Source organism: Serinus canaria, chromosome 10 (assembly GCF_022539315.1).
Source record: "Serinus canaria isolate serCan28SL12 chromosome 10, serCan2020, whole genome shotgun sequence".
Classification (NCBI taxonomy): domain Eukaryota; kingdom Metazoa; phylum Chordata; class Aves; order Passeriformes; family Fringillidae; genus Serinus; species Serinus canaria.
The window spans coordinates 1,591,563-1,611,412 of NC_066324.1; the positions used below are offsets into that span (position 1 = coordinate 1,591,563).

Below are 19,850 nucleotides of genomic sequence, written 5' to 3' on the forward strand. Positions count from 1 at the left end.
TTCCCAATATCCCACCCATCCCTGCCCTCTGGCAGTGGGAGCCATTCCCTGGCTCCTGTCCCTCCATCCCTTGTCCCCAGTCCCTCCCCAGCTCTCCTGGAGCCCCTTCAGGCCCTGGAAGGGCTCTGAGGATTCCCTGGATCCTTCCCTTCTCCAGGGGAACATTCCCAGCTCTCCCAGCCTGGCTCCAGAGCAGAGTCCTGTCCTCTTTCACCTCCCCTTTTCCAGCTCAGCAAACCCTCTCTGCTTCAGGGATCAGCCTGCAGAGCCTGACCACGGGTGCTCCTCATGTCCCAGCAGCTGGCACTGGGAGCAGAGAGGGCATTCCCAGTCACTCACTGGTGTGATGCTGACCCTCCTGGCACCCCTCACCTCCTCACAGGGTGAGCAAGCCCAGATACTTCTCTTTTTTCATCTGTTTGCTTTTGTTTTACACTTAAACCCAGTATTTAGTGGCTGCCTGCACTCAGAGCCAGCCACCAACTCGTCAGGAAATCCTCTGGACACTTGGATAGGAGCAACAGTTAAAAAATACTCTGGAGTCAGGAAACAGAACATTCAGTAACCCAAAAATAGAGATATAAAATACTTGCTTTAAGGCTGTGTACAGTATAACTGAAGATAAACCTGGAAATTGCTCAGCAACAAAAGAAACAATTAAGAAAATTCCTTAATGTGGCGATGAGGAAAAGGCAGCCAACAAACACCCTGATTTTGTTGATGCTTCTAGGAAACAGTTGGAGTGAAATCCTGGATCTGGATAAAGAGAGAGTCCAAAGGTGGAGATCCTGGTGTGGGAAGAGCCCCTGGGGTGCTGCAGGGCTCACTGGGCTCCCTGGGCTCGCCGCTCCTCCAGCATCCTGCACACCCACATGGACACCACCTCGGCATTGCCGTCGTTGTACTGCACCACGAAGGGGTGGCCCTGCAAGGGACAGCCAGGGTCAGCCAGGACACACAGACAGACACACAGCCCTCCTGGAGCACAAACCTCACAAAGCACTGACCCAGAGCAGTGGATTTCCCCGTGGGTCTGTCCTGAGCAGGGAGAGGCAGCCCAGACCCCTTGGAAATGCTCTTCTTTTTTTGTTGACATTCCATTTTCTCGTTGTGTTCTGAGCCAGCCCCTTTCCAGGGCAGCTGAGCAGCTGCTGAATGGTGCTTGGGTGAAATGCTATCCCAAAGAAACCCTGTTAATCTGCTCCTCTGCTTGCAAATGTGTGTGATGTCCTAAAATTCCTCTCCTTAACAACTCCCCGTGCATCCTTCACGTGCACTTCCAGAGCCTAAAGGGGATCCAGGAGAGCTGGAGAGGGACTCTGGACAAGGCAGGGAGTGACAGGGTGAGGTGTTCTGCCCAGCACTGGGGTGGTTTTGGGTGGAAAAGTGCAGGAATAAGAGAAATGCTTTTATCTCCAGCCCAGCCTAGAAGCAGCTGTTTCACCTCTCCAACAGAACAGCCAAGGACACCAGAGAGAAGCAGCAGAGAACAATCAGGGGGCACAGACAGGGCAGAGCAGATGCTCTGAGGCAATCAAACCCCAATATTCCAGCCAGTCCCTTCCCCTTTAGGATGGAGAGACCCTGCAGGCAAAGCCCCCTCACCCCCAGGCTGTCCCTGCATTTAGGCTGCTGCTCTCACCCAAAGCCAGCAACCTGCTGGGCTTAAATATTCCTGCAGGGATTTACTGCAAGGGAACACTGAGGAAAGGGAAATGTCTGGAAACCTGAAATGCATTTTCTGCTGCAGGGACCAGTTCCAGCTCTGGTGAGGTTTCCCTGCCTGTTGTGGCATGCACAGCTTTATTTTGGGGACACATGATCCCATCCCTGTGTATTTCAGGCTTCCTCAGACTCCTATGCACGTTCACAACTACAAAATAACCACCTCCTTCCCAATTTTTAAACATTGAGCCTTAGAAACACCTGGAAATAGCACAGCCAGAGGGAAACAGGTTGAAAATCCAGCACCAGACTGGTTCTTCTTACTGGTGCTGGTGTGCAGTAATCACCTCCTTCTCAATTTTTTAATGCTCAGCCTTAAAAATACCTAAAACTCAGGACAGCCAGAGGGAAACAGGTTTTTAAACACTCAGCCTTAAAAAATACCTGGAACTCAGCACAGCCAGCAGGAGAGAGGTTGAAAATCCAGCACCAAAGTGGTTTTCCTTACTGGCTCAGTGGGATGCACTGGGAATCCTGCAGGGAGTGGGAAGAGGCTGCTGCAGAGCCTGGAGCTGCAAAGGTCAGGCAGGACAGGGCCAGGGCTGGCCCCCAGTGAGTGTCAGGCAGCCTAATTTTGTGTGTCAACCCCGAAAATGAGATAAACAATGACAAACCAGGCTCTTTAAATGAACTTGTCTCTTCTGGTTCTCTTGATAAAGGGTACATTTCTCGAGTTGCAGTGTCCCACCAGACAGGTTTAACTCTTTCACAGGGCAGCTCCTGGCAGAGGGGGAGGTGAAGGATTTAAATACCTGACAGGAAATTAAAAGGGCAGTGCCCCCCTGCACACAGAGCCCTGGTAATTCCAACTCAGTGCTCACCAACCATCAATCACTTAGCCCAGTCAATTAAATCCACATTATTCAGGGGTAAAAGTTCCATCATTTTATCTACCCCTAAAATCCAGCAATTTGCTTTCATGGCCTTCTCCTCTGGCCTAAAAAAAATCTTTGTTTCTGATAATAACCCACCTCTGAGCTTAGTGCCACAGAGCTTGCATGGCACCCTGGGCAGGGCTGCAGGTCCATGGGCCTTTTCCAGCTCCAAGTGCCCACCTGGAGAGTGCAGCTCTGCTCCAGGTGGATGAAATTCCCTCTGGGATACAAAATCATCACCCACAGCCCCAAATCCCTTCAGTCTAAAGCACAGGTAACAATTCCACAGCCCCTCACACACAAATCCAGGGAAGAGCAGAGCTTCAGGAGAGCCTCAGACCAATGCCAAAGGACAGGCAGACCACCAGCACTGCCCCCCATGCAATGCCTGGGATTTCAGGCACAAAAGGTGTCAGTGTTTATGCCAGACTGCTCTAAAGGTCCATGGAACAGGCAGCTACCAGCCTGGAATGGTGACAAAGCCCATTCCCAGTGTGAAATGCCAGTCAGACACAGATTTCCTTGGAAATCACCAAAAAGGAGAGATTTTCCTCCCCAGGGTGGTGCTCCTGGGGCACAGACCATGGCAGGAACCTGAATCCCTGACATCTAACCCACTCCAGCACCTCCTTCTATTTTCTTCCCCTGGTATAGTGAGAGGCTGACTGGGGAGGGCAGCCAATTAAAAATGATAATAAAATTCCTCATGCTTATGCAAGGAAGGGTGGGAAATGAGTGGCACTGCACTGGCTGCAGTGGTGCCATCCTTTTAACACTTCTTTTTCCAGGAACCCTCCCAGCCTGAACTCCATTTATCACCAAGCAGCACAGACAAGTCATGCCTTCCATTTAAAACATTCTGAACTCACCACCACAAAAAACCACAATAAAAAAGATCCCAACTGTTGCAGCCACAGCCTATCAAGACAATGGCCGTGCCCTCAGACAGCATTTCAAATACAGTTTATTAGTGTGTGATATGAAAAGGGTATTTTTATTGCATGATATAATGCAATGGGACCTTGGGCGCTCTGCAGAAGGACCTTGCACTCAGAAGTGTAATGAACCCAGAGTCCAAAAAACATTATACTGTACATTAACCTATCATTAATGGCACATTAGGGCTGGGGGCATTGCACGCTCGCTGGGCAGGGCTCCATCAGGACAGTGTGCAGGAAACCACAGCCTTCCCAGGCTTAAAACAAATAGAGAAAATAAATATTACTGCTGGCTGCAGGCTGCTCTCAGGGAAGCTCACTCGCTGCTTAACTTGCAGGTTTTTAAAGGGGGGGTGAGGAAGATGCAGCAGTTTATTGGGTGGTGTTGGCATGCCCTGAATGCACCAGATGCAGCTTTTCCTGCCCAAAACACAGCTCCTGATAAGAACAGAGTGCAAGCTGGAAGCCTGCTCCCCTTCCCTGCCATTCCCTAATTCCTCCCTGGCAGCAGGAGTGGGGAATGGGAGCAGCATCCTCTGACCCAGCTCTCTGTTGGACACCTGGGATCTGCTTTGCCCCTGCACCTGTTTCACCCGAGCAGAATTCCAGCCCTGTTTCACCCGAGCAGAATTCCAGCCCTGTTTCACCCAAGCAGAATTCCAGCCCTGCCAGCACCAACTCCATGTGAAACATGAGCAAACCACCAAATCCCTGCTGCTCCCAGAGCAGGAGGATGTTCCAGGCCTTCCCCCACTCCAGGTGCTCTGTTCAAAGAAGGCCACGGAGCAAATGTTAAATCAGGGAAGCCTGGCTGGCAGCTCATCCCTCCAACTCCAAACAATTCCAACCTGGCTGTCCAGCAGCACATCCCAGTTGGTTCTCCCATTGCTCCTGAGGTGCCTGTGCTGTGCACAGCTCTTGTATGAACTCAGGGCATGGATCTGAGGGGAAATCCTGCCCATCCTCATGTTTAATGGGAGACAAGTTCCACCTCCAACAAGACAAACACAAAGCTCAGCTCTGGAGCTGCACCAGCTTCCCAGGACTCCTGGAAACACCAAGTGCTGGGCGACCCAAAGAGCTTCCCAGAATTCCTGGAAACACCAAGTGCTGAGTGACCCTAAGCACCCCGAACTGACCCCTGCAGTGCCCTCAGCATGTGTCAGGATTTCATCACTGCAGCCCTGCCTCCAGTGCTGGAGGATTTTCCATCTCGAGCTGCTGCCTCCAAGGACAAGCCACACTAAAAGCTGTTCTAATTATCTGTGCCAGCTATCCACAGTATCCAACTGCGGCTCCCACAGCCAGGAATAGCAGCGAGGAATCCTCAGGCCAATTCTCTCACTGCAGACTCCCAAACACGGTTAATTCACAGGCACAGGAGGTGGCAGGGCATCCTCAGGGGATGCTCCACGCAGATTCTGAGGCCTGAGTGGGGTAAGAACTCTGGAGGCTGAGCACACCTGGATCTACAGAGACACAGAACACACCCACGGGTGAAAGGACCCTGCAGGACACTACTCAAGTGTGAGCCAGCTGCTCCATCTCTTGTTTTCCTTCTGAAATTTCAGGGTTTTTTTAAACCCTTTTAAGGGAAGTGTGAGCACCTGAAGTGCTTGGAACAGCAGGGACTGGGAGGCTCAGTCTGTGTGTCTGCCAAGAGCGTCCCAAAGCTGCAGCAAGGTCAGCTGCAGCCTCCTTGTCTCTTCCAAATGGGATTGCAGATCTCAGATTGAGCTTAACCCTAAAACTGCAGCTCCTCCTTGGGACTGTGCCTGATCTGGGAGCGAGGTTTGCTGGCCCAGTTCTCTCTCACTGTTCTGTCCTCAGACTATTGAGGGCAAGGACTGCGCCTGCTGAGCCAGAGAGGCTCCAGCACCCCCAGAGCTGCTCAGCTGGTGCTGGAGACAAAGCCCCAGAGCAGGGGGTGAAACCAAGGCATCACAGGACCATGGCACCCCTAGTCACGGGCTGGAAGGACCTTAACACCCACCCAGTCCTCCCCTTCCACACCTTCCACCAGCCCAGGCTGCTCCAATCCAACCCTGAGCACTCCCAGCACGGACCAGTGGCGTTTTCTGGCTGGAGATGAGGCAGGAACAAGAACACATCCCCGGGGCAAACCAAGTCTGGTTATTTTCCTGCAAGTTTTGCTCCTTCCTGGCTGCTGAGCTGAGAGCAGAGCCCAGCCTGCTGAGCAGCTCCACTCGGGAAGTGGGGAGTTTTGTTTGTTGCATGGCCTCCCTAACATACACTGTAATTAAAATGTTGATTACTAAACAGTTTAAATATATGACAGACAATGCAGTTAAAGCCTACAGTTAGGTCAATATGTGATTTAGATTTGCCATTTAAAAACTCTCATTTAAATTTTGCATACATTAATCACTACCATACTTCAATGTTCTGATATCCACCTGACTACACTATTAAAATAAAACTTGCTGCCCCAGGGAAATCCTACTTATTCTTAATTGTTTCGAGGCTTTGATGGGCTTTTAATCTAAGATTAATTTATGCAATTTTAAATAACTCTTCTTATGATTAATAAGCTTGAAAATTAAAAGGAGTCTAAAGCAATTATAATGAGCATTTGGTCATAACCTCATTAGGAGAAGGAGTGAAGGATACAGCTCTGGAATTCTTACAAGACTACAATTTAAGGTTACTTTCAGAGGAGTCAAACATAGTTCTTGAAATTGCAAAGGCAGATTAGCCTAGGTCAGCCTTAGAACTATGGCTACCTAGATTAGCACACTAATGATTTTATCCCTCTGATGATATGTGAGACAGTGAAAAGATGATGCAAAGCAAAGATAAATGGATAACACAACTAAGCACTGAAGCCTTGGGGTTATATTTCTTCCTTATCCTTTTTTTTTTTTTTTTGAGAAGTACTTCTGTCCCCTATTATTTGTTTGTAGATTTGACTTTTACCAATGCACTTTTCCTTTTTATAAGATAAAGTTAATTGCAAGCGATTTTCAGCTGGTTTAGTTTTGTTGAGGCACCAAAACTCTCCTGCAATTTACAGAAATTGTCTTCAAATAACAACAGTCCCCAGGCCTGATGGATGGACCAAGAGGATGAACACTTTAACTCTGACCTCAACACCCTAACCTGAACAGCAAATGTCTACACACCTCACCCGAATTTCCATTTTTAAACAGCAATACAGATTCTTCATTATGATGAAAGTATTATTTTTCCAGGCTTTGGACAGCTGGTGACCCCAAAACAGATCTCAGAGACCCCTTGTGCACTTGACTGATGTGTCCAAGCTGGCAACTCATCACCAGACAAAGGGTCAAGAGGGAATTTTTCAGGTGAGAACAGCAGGAATTGGAGCAGCTCCACTCCCCAGCTGGCCCTGACCTCAAACTCCTCACCCCCTCCTCCTGCAGGACCCTGGCTCTGCTGTTTGCTCCCTTCCTGTGGCAAAGACCGGCCTGAAATTTACTGCAGGGTTTAGGGTTTGGCTGTGGCACAGAGGAATCTATCTGCCCATCTGCAGATCATTCTTTCCACAGCAGCTTTGCTTTTGGTATTTGTTGTTAAAGCAGTAACTGTCCTTGGCACTCCCCGCGCTGCTCGGCTGAACACCAGCCAGCTCCCAGCAAAGGTACTTCACTTTTTGTGTTATGACTCTTAAAAACTCTTAAAACAAACGAGAGCAACCGAAATCTAATTGGAGTTTACTTCTGCAAGTGCTGCTGAGGTTGAGGAGAGCTGCAGAGGAGGAATGGGGAGAGTGGCCCAAGGCTGATGGAGTCTGTCAACATTAGCAAGCTGTCGACAGCAGAAGCAGCTCTGCTGAGTGAAACGCTCGGTGCAACATTTTGGGGATGGAAGAGGTTTGACTTTTGCCCAGCTCTGGTCTGGTCTGTGGCCTCAGTGCCCATTAGTAGCTGGAGCTCATTAGGTGTGTGCCTGGAGCACATCTTCTGGAGGGGCTTCATTTGAAATCGATTCAGTTCGTGAGCTTCAAGACCTGGCTGTGATGGGAATGAGAGAGTGGGGCTCAGAAAGAGCAGAGATTCACACCAGAAAGGCACACCTGACCTGAACTCTGGTGGAGCTGCACCTGCTGAAGTGTCCTGAGCTCCTGCACAGGGATGGTCTCAGTGCCACCACACAGAGCTCGTCAGGAATTCAGAGCCGATACAGAATTTCCTTCAAACAAGGACTAAGTGCTCCCCTAGACTCGGGGGGAAGGGTGAAGAAAACAACTGTTTTCCCCAAGTTTTTCTACTGGGAAAAAAAAAATAAATTTGCTAGGCAAATTACTAAGCTGAAGTAAACTGAAACAATCTCCTAAATGTTTTTCACCCAAACCTTGGAGAAGAAAATGCTGCGTGCACACACGCACAAATAACAACAATTAACAAAAGCAAAAAAAGAAAAACCCGAAAATGATGTGGCTGGAAGCAAAAAGGGAGAATGGAACAGCTCGTACTTCGTTAGCATTTTTGTGATGAAGTTTCTGCAAATGAACAAGTTGTTTTTAGAAGTACCACTATGATCATCCTGCATTCCATGGCTGCACGCTGCCTGCACAGAGTGCAGAACCACATCCCTGTGTCTGGCAGGCTCTGGGAAGGGACTCTATTAATAAAGAATTAAATGACGGAGGGGAAGGCGCTGCCAAATCCCCTCGTCTGAGGAGCAGAGACAGCTCAGGTACGAAACAATGCCGGAATAAACACACACAGAGCCCTGCTGAAAGCACAGAGAGAGCAAAATACATCACTACGACTTGGCTTGGGGAAAAACATATCAATTCCTTTGAATCCCTCCCAAGGTGACGGAACGAGGACCGAGGCCACCAGCACCCTTTCCACGCTCAGAGCTGCATTTTAATCCAGGGGAGCCTCTCCTTTCCCTGCTGGGAACCTGGCACGGGCTCATCCTGATTTACAGCTGAGCGTTTCCCCAGCCTCTCCCACCAAATCCGAGCAGGCAGATGCACCAGGATGGGACAAGGAACTTTTTCTGGGCTGTGTTTTGGGGTCTCGGCCTGAATAAAGCCGCGCTGCCAGCTCTGCCCCGGCTGGAAGCGCCAGCAGCCGGCTCCGGGGGGCAGGCCGCGGCTTCGAAAAAGGAAAATAAATAAAAAAGAAATCATGTTTAATTTAAAAATTAGAAACTGGAGCAGGCTGCGAGCGCAGAGGTTGATTGAAACAAAATTTAAATTCCTGTCAAGCCCATTTAAACACAGGGGCCCTTCATAGGCAATTAGCTGCTCCCTGTGAAGGCTGAGCGAGGCCGGGCCTGGTCACTGTGAGGAGCCGAGAAAAATTAACTAAAATCAGGCGCTATGAAATATTTAGCCTCCCAGTTTATCACCGGGGTTTGGAAGTGTAAACAAGACAAAAATCGATTCCTCGGTGCCCTCCAATCAATCCCCCAAAATGGCGAGGGCATCTGTTTCTGCTCAATTTTGTTTACTCTGGCAGATTTGCCTTAATTGCGGTTGTTTATCTCCCGTTGTCCCCGGGGCCCTAATCTCCCGATTACTAATACTTAACACTCATTTCACATCTAAAGCTACTTCTAATCCTCAACAGGTTTCTGGAGCTCTTAAAATGATGGAGGCCGGGGAGATTTCTCTTTGTGAGAGGAGCATTTCGCGGCCCGCAACCAGCTGGGCCCAATCGTCACCAGGGATGGCGGCAACAAAGGTGCTAAAAGGCTCTTTCACAAACTCTGCCTCTCCGCCGGGAACGCCACCGAGGGGAAAAAAAGGCCTTTGATGGGGAAAAAAGGGAAAAAAACCACCCCGAACAAGGGACTCTAACAGTCCGGCCAAATAAAGTTACTGTCATCATCAAGCGCTGTCAATCACAATGAAAATCCAATTAAAAAATCTTTCAGCACGGCCCCTCTTCAGGAGAAAAATGTCCCCTATTATGCAGTCTTTTTTTTCCCCCCCCTTTTTTTTGTCAACTGCACAAATTAGAAAGTCGTATTAATTGATTTTTTACTACTTTAGGCCCTGATCCTCCAGCAGAATTTCTGCGGATGGAAGAATCAAGCGGCACAAATCTGATTAAAGGATTTGAGGCATAATGCACACAGGTCACTAAGAAGCCATATCTCTATCTCCTGCTTTCTACTCTGCTTATTCATAGGCAATTATTACTCTTATTTAATACTGCAGGAGTGTCCTGAGGTGCTAATTGGACTAGAGACCCACATGTAGCTGCACCAGCACCAGCCATTTCAATCCATGCCGAGTGTCTGAACAGGTTTAAAATGCCAATTTCATTACACAAATAAAAGCTGCACGTGGATTTCAACAGTTGCCTGTTAGAGCAAATTCCTTGCTGGATTTGGAATGGATAGAAAGGACAGTATTCTGGGATTTACAAGATATTATTTTGGAACTGCTAACAGATTTTTTTTTTCCCCTCAATTTTTCAAAATAAATACGTAAGGAAGACAGCTGACATAAAACATCAACGAGGCAAAGGCACAACTTCTCAATATCCAGTAATTGAAAGATTTGCAATTCTGCAACCAAAATGAGTGAGATGTAAATATTTGTCCCTGTGCCTGGAGAACGACTGAACAACCAGCAGTGCCAAATGAAACATTTGCTCAAATTAAACTGCAAAGCCCAGGAGACTCAAGTAACCAAAAAATATGAACTGTAGCCCTCTAAGCTGTTGCCAGTTTGTTTTTGTCCAATTTCCTTAGATTTTCAACACCTCTCTGAGCCAACTCGAGTTATTCCTTTTCACATTTCACAGGGAAGTGCTGCTGGTTTGTGCAGCTCTAGGGCATGGTAGGAGGGGAATATTCCCCTTTACTGCCAGATATTATTCCCAGATATTCCCATCTGCTGGAGGAACTGGGTGATCCCATGGCAATGGGTGCAGCAGGCAGGGAATGAAGGCACCACCCCTTAAGCTGTCACCATCCTGCTCTTGGGAGGCTGCTGGATTTAGTGATGCTGATAGAATGGATGTCTCCATTTCAGGAGCTGGTTTCTCAAGGGGCACAGAGGAACTCACCCCAAGGACAGCGATGGATTTTCCCCCCACCATTTTTTTTTTTGAAAGACAGAGGGGGAAATACCCCTGACCCACCTTTCCCAATTTCAGCCCAGTGAGCAAGGCTGCCACCTGAAGAAACACAGATTTTTTTCCTCTTAAGCTGCCTTGAGCAAGGGACATACTGAGCACGCAGTGACTCAGGAGCATCCTGAGCCCTGCTGTGAAATCTCTGCCTCAATATAAATTCTGATTTGTCTTCAGTGTATCCAGGATTTGATCCAGAACTCCCTGTCTGAAGGGGGAGACTGAAGAGCCAGTTCATTATTTACCACATATATTTCATGATTGAACTGGATGATCCTAAAAAACCCTTCCCAACCTAAACAATTCTATATTTACAACAGCTAAAACACTTGGCTCTGTGCTTTTTTTCCTTGAGAAACCAGGAGAGAGGCCTTTCCTTCACATCTGCTGCTGCGTGGTGTCTGTCAGAACCTCCCTTGTCATGGAGTGAGTAACTGGGATCCTTGTGACAGAGGAGAGGCTGCACATCTGCAAACAAGGCCATTCATCACAGCTCCAAGCACAGACAATTTCACCAGCCCTGATGGGAGACCCTGCACTGGCCCAGGATAAAACAAAGGAGCCAAAGAGGGAAAATTCTTGGCTCCCTGTGATTCAGCAAGGGTGCCCAAACATCTGGACAGGGGCACACCACACACACCACAAGTGAGGATCTCTGCAGCTGGTCTCACAGGATCTCTGGGGTGTGCTTGTGCAAAGGGAAGTGCTGAGAGCCCTCTGCTCCATCCCCAAAACCACCAGCATCCAAACCCCAGCCCAGGCTCCTCAGTGATACCACGGGGGGAAAGCCCTTTATTGACAAACCTAAGCAGCAGTGTTTTATTGGCTTTATTCTGGGGCTTTAGATGAAAACCCAGGCAGGATTATGCTGATCCTCCATTTGTTTGTTTAAACCATAAAAGTATTTCCTGAGAGCTGAAACCAGGGGTTTAACACAACCAACTGCAAGTATGTTTAGCTACTGTGCAGACCCTCTGAAATAAAGCTACATAAAATATTGCCTCTTAAAACCTTACATTTTTAATTTCCTTGTTGTACTTGTTGGAGATGAGGGAACAGGCAGCCAGAATGCATTTTTGATTCTCTAACATCTTCTTCACACATGTCTTAAGATTTTTAAATACACAAACTAACTGTTTATCTGGGGAAAAAATGCCCATTACAGCCAATAAAATCAGGGTGTCTGATCTAGAGCTGTTCCTGGAATGGAGAGGGGGATTGCTGGATGCACAGGAATGGGAAATTTCAAAATTGTATTAGGCATTAAAATAAATAAAATACCAGAGGAGAACAGGTTTTCCAGCATGTCAGTGGCTTCGACACAGATGATGTGCAAATTCATCACACGACGTTTAAATTGATACAATTTAAATTGATAAAATATTGACATAAGAAACGTCAGTAATTTCAATTTTAAGTCGGAGAAAAGCTCCCGGTTGTGTTGACAACTTGAAGAAGAATCATTAGATCTGGGCAAAAGTAACAGAGTGCAGGAGGTGACTGCAGCCTCTCCCTGCCCAATTTTTCCTAGAGAAATCCTAAAGGCTGTGCCTTGATGCCTCCACAGGAGAGCACAACAGAATAACTGCTCCATTCCTGACTTTTGGTGTTTCAAAGAGCATTTTTCACACCAACGCCTTTCGTTCCAATAACCACCACCAACAAAACCCCCTCCCCACGAGGCTCCAGCAATCCCCAAAAAAGCACCAACAATCTGCAGCTACAGAGGAGATTTTAAACAATTACCAAAGCAGGGCACTGATATCATAAAGGCAATTTCTGCGCTAGCTTGTTTTCTGCAACTCTCCCTGCCTCTGAACAGCTAGAACAGATAATAACTATTAGTAAATCAAACTCCTGCAATATCCAGCTGTGCCTCCCCCATTTACATACAGATAGAATGGGTATATGTTTTTAATATGTATGCCAGGCGTAGTTTTACCACAGCTGAAGTGCACGCTACAAAGGAGGAGGAGAATGGGAATGGAATCAGCATGAGATAATAAAGTGGCCTAGATAAAGTATTAGCCAGCGATTGATCTCAAACAGGGGATGCTGCTTCTCTCTGACCTGATTACTTACTATGCATAGATTCCATTAAATAGAGCTTAGGATGGAAAGCTTGGGGAAAATACCGTAAATACAGGCCCAGCCCCAGCCTGGCTGCTGCCCTGGACTCTGCCTTTAAACAGGACTTAAACCCTCCCTGCCTTTAAACAGGACTTAAACCTTCCCTGGCCTTAAACAGGACTTAAACCCTCCCTGCCCTTAAACAGGACTTAAACCTTCCCTGGCTTTAAACAGCAGTTAAATCTGCCCTGCCTTTAAACAGGACTTTAAACCCTCCCTGGCTTTAAACAGGACTTTAAACCTTCCCTGCCTTTAAACCGCAGTTAAACCTTCCCTGGGTTTAAACAGAAGTCAAACCTTCCCCAGCTTTTAACAGGAGTTAAACCCTCCCTGGATTTAAACAGGAGTCTAAACCTGCCCTGGGTTTAAACAGAAGCTAAACCTGCCCTGGATTTAAACAGGAATTAAACCCTCCCTGGCTTCAAACAGGAGTCTAAACCTGTCCCGGGTTTAAACAGGAGTTAAAAATTTAAATTGCTGATGTTTCTTAAGTTGATATTTTATTAATATTTTTATTAATTTTAAAATCAATTTAAAATCAATTTAACAATTTTAAATTTTATCAATTTAAATTATTAAAATTAAAAAATATTAAATGCATCAAATTAAACATCGTGTGATAAACTGTATATGATCTGTGTCGAAACCACTGACATGCTGGAAAACCTGTTCTCCTCTGGTATTTTATTTATTTGAATGCCTAATACAATTTTGAAATTTCCCATTCCTATGAATCCAGCAATCCCCCTCCCCATTCCAGGAATGGCTCTGGATCAGGCACCCTGATTTTATTGGCTGTAATGGGCATTTTTTCCCCAGATAAACAGTTAGTTTGTGTATTTAAATGTCTTAAGACGTGTCAAGATGCTAGAGACCCTCAAAAATGCATTCTGGCTGCCTGTTCCCTCATCTCCAACAAGTACAAGAAGGGAATTAAAAACAGGAACAGGAGTAGAAACCTTCCCTGGGTTTAAACAAGAGTTTAAACCTTGCCTGGGCTGCCACAGCACAGCTCCTGAATTAGCCCTGCCCTGAGAGCCAGAGAAACTCCGTGTTTCTGGCAAAAAATGGAACAGCAAAGGAGAAAAAATCTCCTTATACAGAAGGATGGTTGAGATTTTCATGTTAGAAAGGGAGGAGAGAGACAGAGAGGAATGTGCTGTGCTGTGATAATACAGGAGTATGTTCATATTCCATTTAATTCTCTCTCTGCCTTTCTCTTAAGAGGGAACAAACTGGAGATAAAGGAGCAGATTTTGGAGCAAGTTCAGGATGACCACTGGTAAATTCTGAGGTTGTTCCTTTCCCTGAAGGGCCAATTTTTTTCCCATTACTTGGTGAAATTCCTTATTTCACTGCTGTGGGAGAAGTCAGTTGATTTGATTATGTACATCCAGAAAAACCAATGGGATATCTTGTTTTGGACATGGCTGCAGGGAAGGAAGGGCAGTGAGTAAATAAATAATAAAATAAATAAATCCAGGAGCCTGATCCACCTGCACAGGGACATCTGTGGTAATGAAAAACCTGACTTTAAACAGGAATTTCATCCAGCCTCGGCTCTGGCCCTATTTCCTGACAAAAAGGACATTTGGGGTTTTATAAGAAAGAGCTTTTTGCATGACAGGCAGGGGAAACCCATCCCAGGACTCTGGTGGAGGTGCCAAGCTGGCACTCCAGGTATTGGCACTCAGCTCTCCAATGCACCTAAAAGATTCATCTGCTGCTCCCTTGCACTCGCTTTCAGCCCTGAATTATCCCAAACTGGTCACAAAGTAGAGACTCCCAGCCCAGCTGGGTCTGCAGGAAGGGGAAGATGCTCTGGTTTGCCTGCAGGTGAGGACGGGTGTGTGACACCTCCCAGCACTGCTGGACGCTGCTTTTATCTCAAATAACCCAGCCCAAGCTGCAGAGGACGAGGTGAAGCCCAGCTCTGGTTGGAATCAGGGAGAAGGTGACCTTGGAGGTGCAGGGTTTCCCTGCATCCCCAGCAAGGTGGAATGAAAGGAGGCAGCGGTGAGAAATTCCAGAGCCCACAGGATCTCTGTGCCCAGGGAATGTGGCACTCAGGGCTCTGCTCGACGTGGGGCTCAAATGGACTCCATGACCTTCTCCAACCTCATTAATGCCATGATATTTCAAGTTTTGGTGTTTTTCTGGCCCTGTTTTCCAGCAATTATAAGTTATTTTCTGCACACATATTTAGGCACAGATATGCTGTGTGTATCTGTGTACACAGACACATAATGCTAATATATATATTTATAATTTCATAAACAAAGTGCTCCTTGAGAAGAGTGAGGAAAAGCAAAAATATAAAGGGTTTGACTCTATAAATATATAATATATAAATAGAAATGAATATATAATCATATTATAGAAAGATTAATTATATAAATAATTATTAATAATCTAAATAACTGTAGAAGATATCGTTTTAATTATAATACATATTTATATATACTGTGACATAAACTATATTCTCTCTATCATTCTTCTCTCTCCTTCTTCTCTCTCCTTCTCTCTCTCCTTCTCTCATCCTCTTCTCTCCTCTTCTCTCTCTTCTCTCTCTTCTCTCTTTCTCTCTTCTCTCTTCCTTCTATCTTCTCTCTTCTCTATCCTCTCTCTCCCTATATCTCATTCCTCTCTACTTCTCTCTCTCCTTCTTCTCTTTCTCTTCTCTCTCCCTCTCTCCTCTTCTTCTCGGGCTCTCTTTTCTCCCTCCTCTCCACTATCTCCTCTCCCTTCTCGCGGATCTTTTTCTCTTCTCTCACCATCTCTATCTATACTAAAGGAGTGAGCAGCTCCTGTTTTAGTACTCGATGTTGCAAGCTCATTTCTAACTGACTAAAAAGGAGGTGGAGAAAAAAATGCATTAAATTGTTTAAAAAGTAGGAACGCTCCTTTTTTATTCACTTTTTTCATCCCAGAGGCGCCGGAATTTCCAAATAATTTCACGAAAGGCCTCCTTTAAAGGGGCCCAGCACACTCCAGGGCATGCAGTTGGAAAGATAAATCTGTGCACTTCCCTGCTACTGCAGGCACTCACCCTTTGGCCTCATCTTTATGGCTCTACAGCCTGGAGTGGTGTTATTGCTCCCAGCCCTGCCCAGGCACACTCCTGGGGGTTTATTTATGAGTGCATTCTGCATCACCAGGAGGTGCCTCTGCAGGCAGGGAGAGGCTTCCTGGGAGCCCCTTCCATGGTGCTGAGGGCCAGGTAAACCTGCCTGCAGCTCCAGAACCTGCTCCAAGCTTTCTCAGGTGTGACTGCTGCAATTTCCCAGCCATCCAAAGTTCATTAAAAAAAAAAAGACAAAAAAAATCAGCCTTTGGTGGGAGAAAACCCCAAGTGGAGGGGATCTGGTAAACTGTAAGGTTTTGTTTCAGCAAGGTAATTAGGCAGGTGCCCAACTGCAAGGGCAGATTTGGTGGAGGTAATGTCCCTAAAATGAGACTCACAGTTAAACACCTCCTAACCAGGAGAGAGATTGGTCTGGACTGTGAGGCACCTGCCCCTGGGCATCTTCACAGGTTAGCCTTTAACTAGAGAATTGCTGCAGGAGAAAAACTTGTTTATTCTCCCAGAAGCAATGAGAATATTCTCGTTCTTGGAAGCAAGAAATGAGAGGATGCACCAGAGTCTTGATCCTATTAAAATCCCTCACAATCATTCCTCTGTTCCAATTATCTCTGTATATTTCATGCACAGATGTATATCCATTTCAAATAAATATCTATATTGAAGTGTATATTTAATTTCAAATAAATCATGATGATTTTAGAGAAGCTTTCGAGTTACAGCAAGCAGAACATAAAGGAAAGTAAGCAAACATTTAAAAATGAAAGGTGTTTGACATGAGGCACTGGGAGCCCACATAAATTGCTGTATTTAGCAATAATTAATAACTGCAAAATGACAATTGCCCAAGAAGTGGGCCCTGAGCTCAGATTCCAAGCCTGGGAGCCCTTCCATGGGCAAACCTCACCAAGTGTTCCCATCCTCCTGCAGCCAAGCTGGTTTCATTTTCCACGACCATCACTGAAAGCAGTGCCTCTTGCATGTCATTAAAATCCATCTTTTAACCCCACTCTCTGCTCTCAGTCCTCACTTTTGGGAAGGCTCAGGCTGGCAGAGGCTGACAAGGAGTGACCCACATTAAGCTGTAATCCCTGGACATCCAAACTGCAAGAAAATGTGTCTCAAGCACCAAAATGGTTTTGATTGAAGCTCGACAGTGGCTGTGAAAGTTCTGAATTAACTCCCCAAACCACAAGTGAAGGTAACAGCAAAACACCCCCAACTTCAGAACCACAGTCCCAGCCCTGCTTTGGGTGCAAATATGGAATTGCTGCACAAGCAGGGAGAGTTCAGAGAGAAACACACTGAGCACACTGAAAAGGGCAGGAAAAAAGGGATAAATTCCTATGTAAAAGACCAAAAAATATTCACTGACAAATCCAAACTGAGGTTTCACTCACCATTAAATCTTCAGGTGCTGGCCTTTCCTTTGGCTGCTTCTTCATGCTGTGTTAGAAAACAAAATGTTTGTATCAAAACAGCTGCTTGTGGATTTGAAAGATTGAGTTGTTTTATTTAAAATGCTGAAATATTGAATTGTGTTTTATCCCTTTTACTGCAGAGTGAAGAACTGCAGTGCATTTCCTAAATTTATCAGGTGCTGATGGGAGACAGGGTTCCTTACAGAAACCAAAACATTAATTTTGGGTTTTTCCTCCCTCCCAGCCTTCCCTTACGGGGTGTAGGGCTCCACACTGTTTGTAACCATGCAAAGTGTGTAAATACAGAGATCCTCAAGAACCAGGAGGTACAGAGAGCTGATTCCCATTTTTTCCAATTGTACTTTATCCCTTCTATCACCGAGTGAAGAATCCCAATGTATGAGAAACAGGGCTCCAACCAAAACATTAATGGGATTTTCCTCCCTCCCAGCCTTCCCTGAGGGGATGCAGGGCTCCACCCTGGGTGGATTTCTGTATTTACACACCATGAGAGGTGAGGTTTTGTATTTAAAGATGCATTTTTAAATCCATCTGGGTGGATTTCTGTACTTACACACCATGAAAGGTGAGGTTTTGTATTTGAGGATGCATTTTGAAATCCATCTGGGTGGATTTCTGTATTTACACACCATGAGAGGTGAGGTTTTGTATTTAAAGATGCATTTTTAAATCCATCTGGGTGGATTTCTGTACTTACACACCATGAAAGGTGAGGTTTTGTATTTGAGGATGCATTTTGAAATCTATCTGGGTGGATTTCTGTATTTCCACACCATGAGAGGTGAGGTTATTTATTTGAGGATGCATTTTTAATCCATCTGGGTGGATTTCTGTACTTACACACCATTTTTTCGGGGGATTATGACACGGCCCAACACCAAGAATTCCCCAAACAGGTGGGAAATCCAACTCCAGCACCGAACATGCAATACCCTGGGGTGCCTACCTTCACTCTCCCCATTTATTTCCATTACCCTGCAGGGTGATAGTTCATTACACAGCATTAACCTGGCTATAGGATCATGTTTCTCATGCAAACAGTGCAGCTTTTCCCTGCAACAGGTGCAATTAGCTCTGGAGGCCGTGCTTAGCTGCGTGAGGGAACACAATAACGTGGCACAGAGGTGACCACCAGGAGCTGCCTGTGGACTAATTGGATTCCATCCAAGCAGCCAGGCTTTGCAGAGGGCCTGGCACAAAGTCTGGGATGCTGCTCACTTGACATCTCCCAGGGTTATTCCAAACTGATTGCTTAAATAAGGTAGAGTTGCTCCTTATTTGGGATTTTTTGGTTTGTTTTTAAGCAGTAACTCCCCCCACTGCAAAGCACAGCTTACAAAGCCCTGGGTATAACCCACCAGACGAGCTGGGCTGTAAATTGGAGATATTAAGGACACAATTTGCCCTCCCCTCCAAACAACTCGGAGCCCCTCAGACATGCAAGTCCCACGAGCTGTCGGCGGCAGCAGCTCTAATCTGACAGCCCAAAGTAGCCCTGTCCCCGGGGAGAGGCAGGCTATTAGCCACCATCACTCCTGTGCAGGTTGACACCTGGGGGGGTTTCAGCTCAGGCTGTGCCCCCCTGTGCCTCACTGGGGGTTTTTGAGAGCAGCCTGTCATCGCTGCTTCGGGGAGGATGAAAGGAGCTGGGGCTGCACAGCCCGGGCTGAGCGGCAGAACCCTCCCAACACCCTGGCTCTGGGTAAGCTGAAACCACTGCAAACCCAGGCCTCTGTTACACAAACTTTAATTATTTAGCTGCTTTAATTAACTGCTCATCAGCCTGCTTTTTGTGGCTGTATTTGTTACAGGCCGTGGCAGGACTCAGAGATGCTTTCTGCTCGATGAGCAGCTCAGAATTCAGGTTTATGGGGTCACTTCTGCTGCAGCAGCCCTGGCACGAGGCAGAAAACCCCAAAATGTGCAAAGCCCAACCTGTATGGGGCTGGGGGCTTGGGGGAGGACAAGGACCCAGCCCTGGAGCAGAACAATCCCTGGGAAAAGACACATCCCTGGATTCCTGCTCCCACCCACCCACAGCTCCCACTCTGGTGGCTCCCTCTGATCTCACCCACCTCTGTTTCTCCCTCCAACACTTCCTATTTTCACAAAATTCAAGCTTATTTCTTCTGCTGTGCAGAAATGCCTCCCCTTTTAAAATTATTTTTGGATTTTGAGGGGTGAGGGGCAGTTAAAAAAGAGATTTGTTTCCCTTCCCTTTGCTTCTTTAGGATCTCTTACCTGCCAGATTTGTATCCTCTACTCGCTCAAGAACTGTATTCTTTATTCTACAACCTCCTCTTCTCCCCAATTCTCCTTTAATTTAACAGGTTTCCAATGAACTATTCCGTTTTAAGGACAGCAAATACACCCAGTGGTGTGGTTTAAACCAGGGCTCTCAGTAAAAATTACTTACTGAGAAGCCAATGAATTCATCAAGGCCGCTTGCCTTCTAAACACGGAGGCAATTTTACACCAAATATTTTAAAAAACCCCTAAATAATCATCTGGCACACACGAATTTTGCAGATGAATTGCTTACTGCAAAGTAAAAATTACTTACTGAGAAGCCAATG

The 19,850-nt window shown here is 46.4% G+C and overlaps 1 protein-coding gene across 2 annotated transcripts in view; it reads right to left on the reverse strand.

The window, feature by feature from the left end:
- Nucleotides 1–208: 208 nt before the first annotated feature.
- The window catches only part of MAP2K5 (mitogen-activated protein kinase kinase 5), a 117,882-nt gene continuing 98,240 nt past the window's right edge, over nt 209–19,850 (reverse strand). For both annotated transcript variants that reach the window (XM_050978253.1, XM_030228224.2), the window contains 2 exons: nt 17,233–17,278; nt 209–925 (listed from right to left, as the gene is read on the reverse strand). In XM_050978253.1, coding sequence (XP_050834210.1) covers nt 824–925; nt 17,233–17,278 — 148 coding nt within the window. In that variant the 3' untranslated portion in view covers nt 209–823. The remainder of the gene's footprint in view (nt 926–17,232; nt 17,279–19,850) is intronic.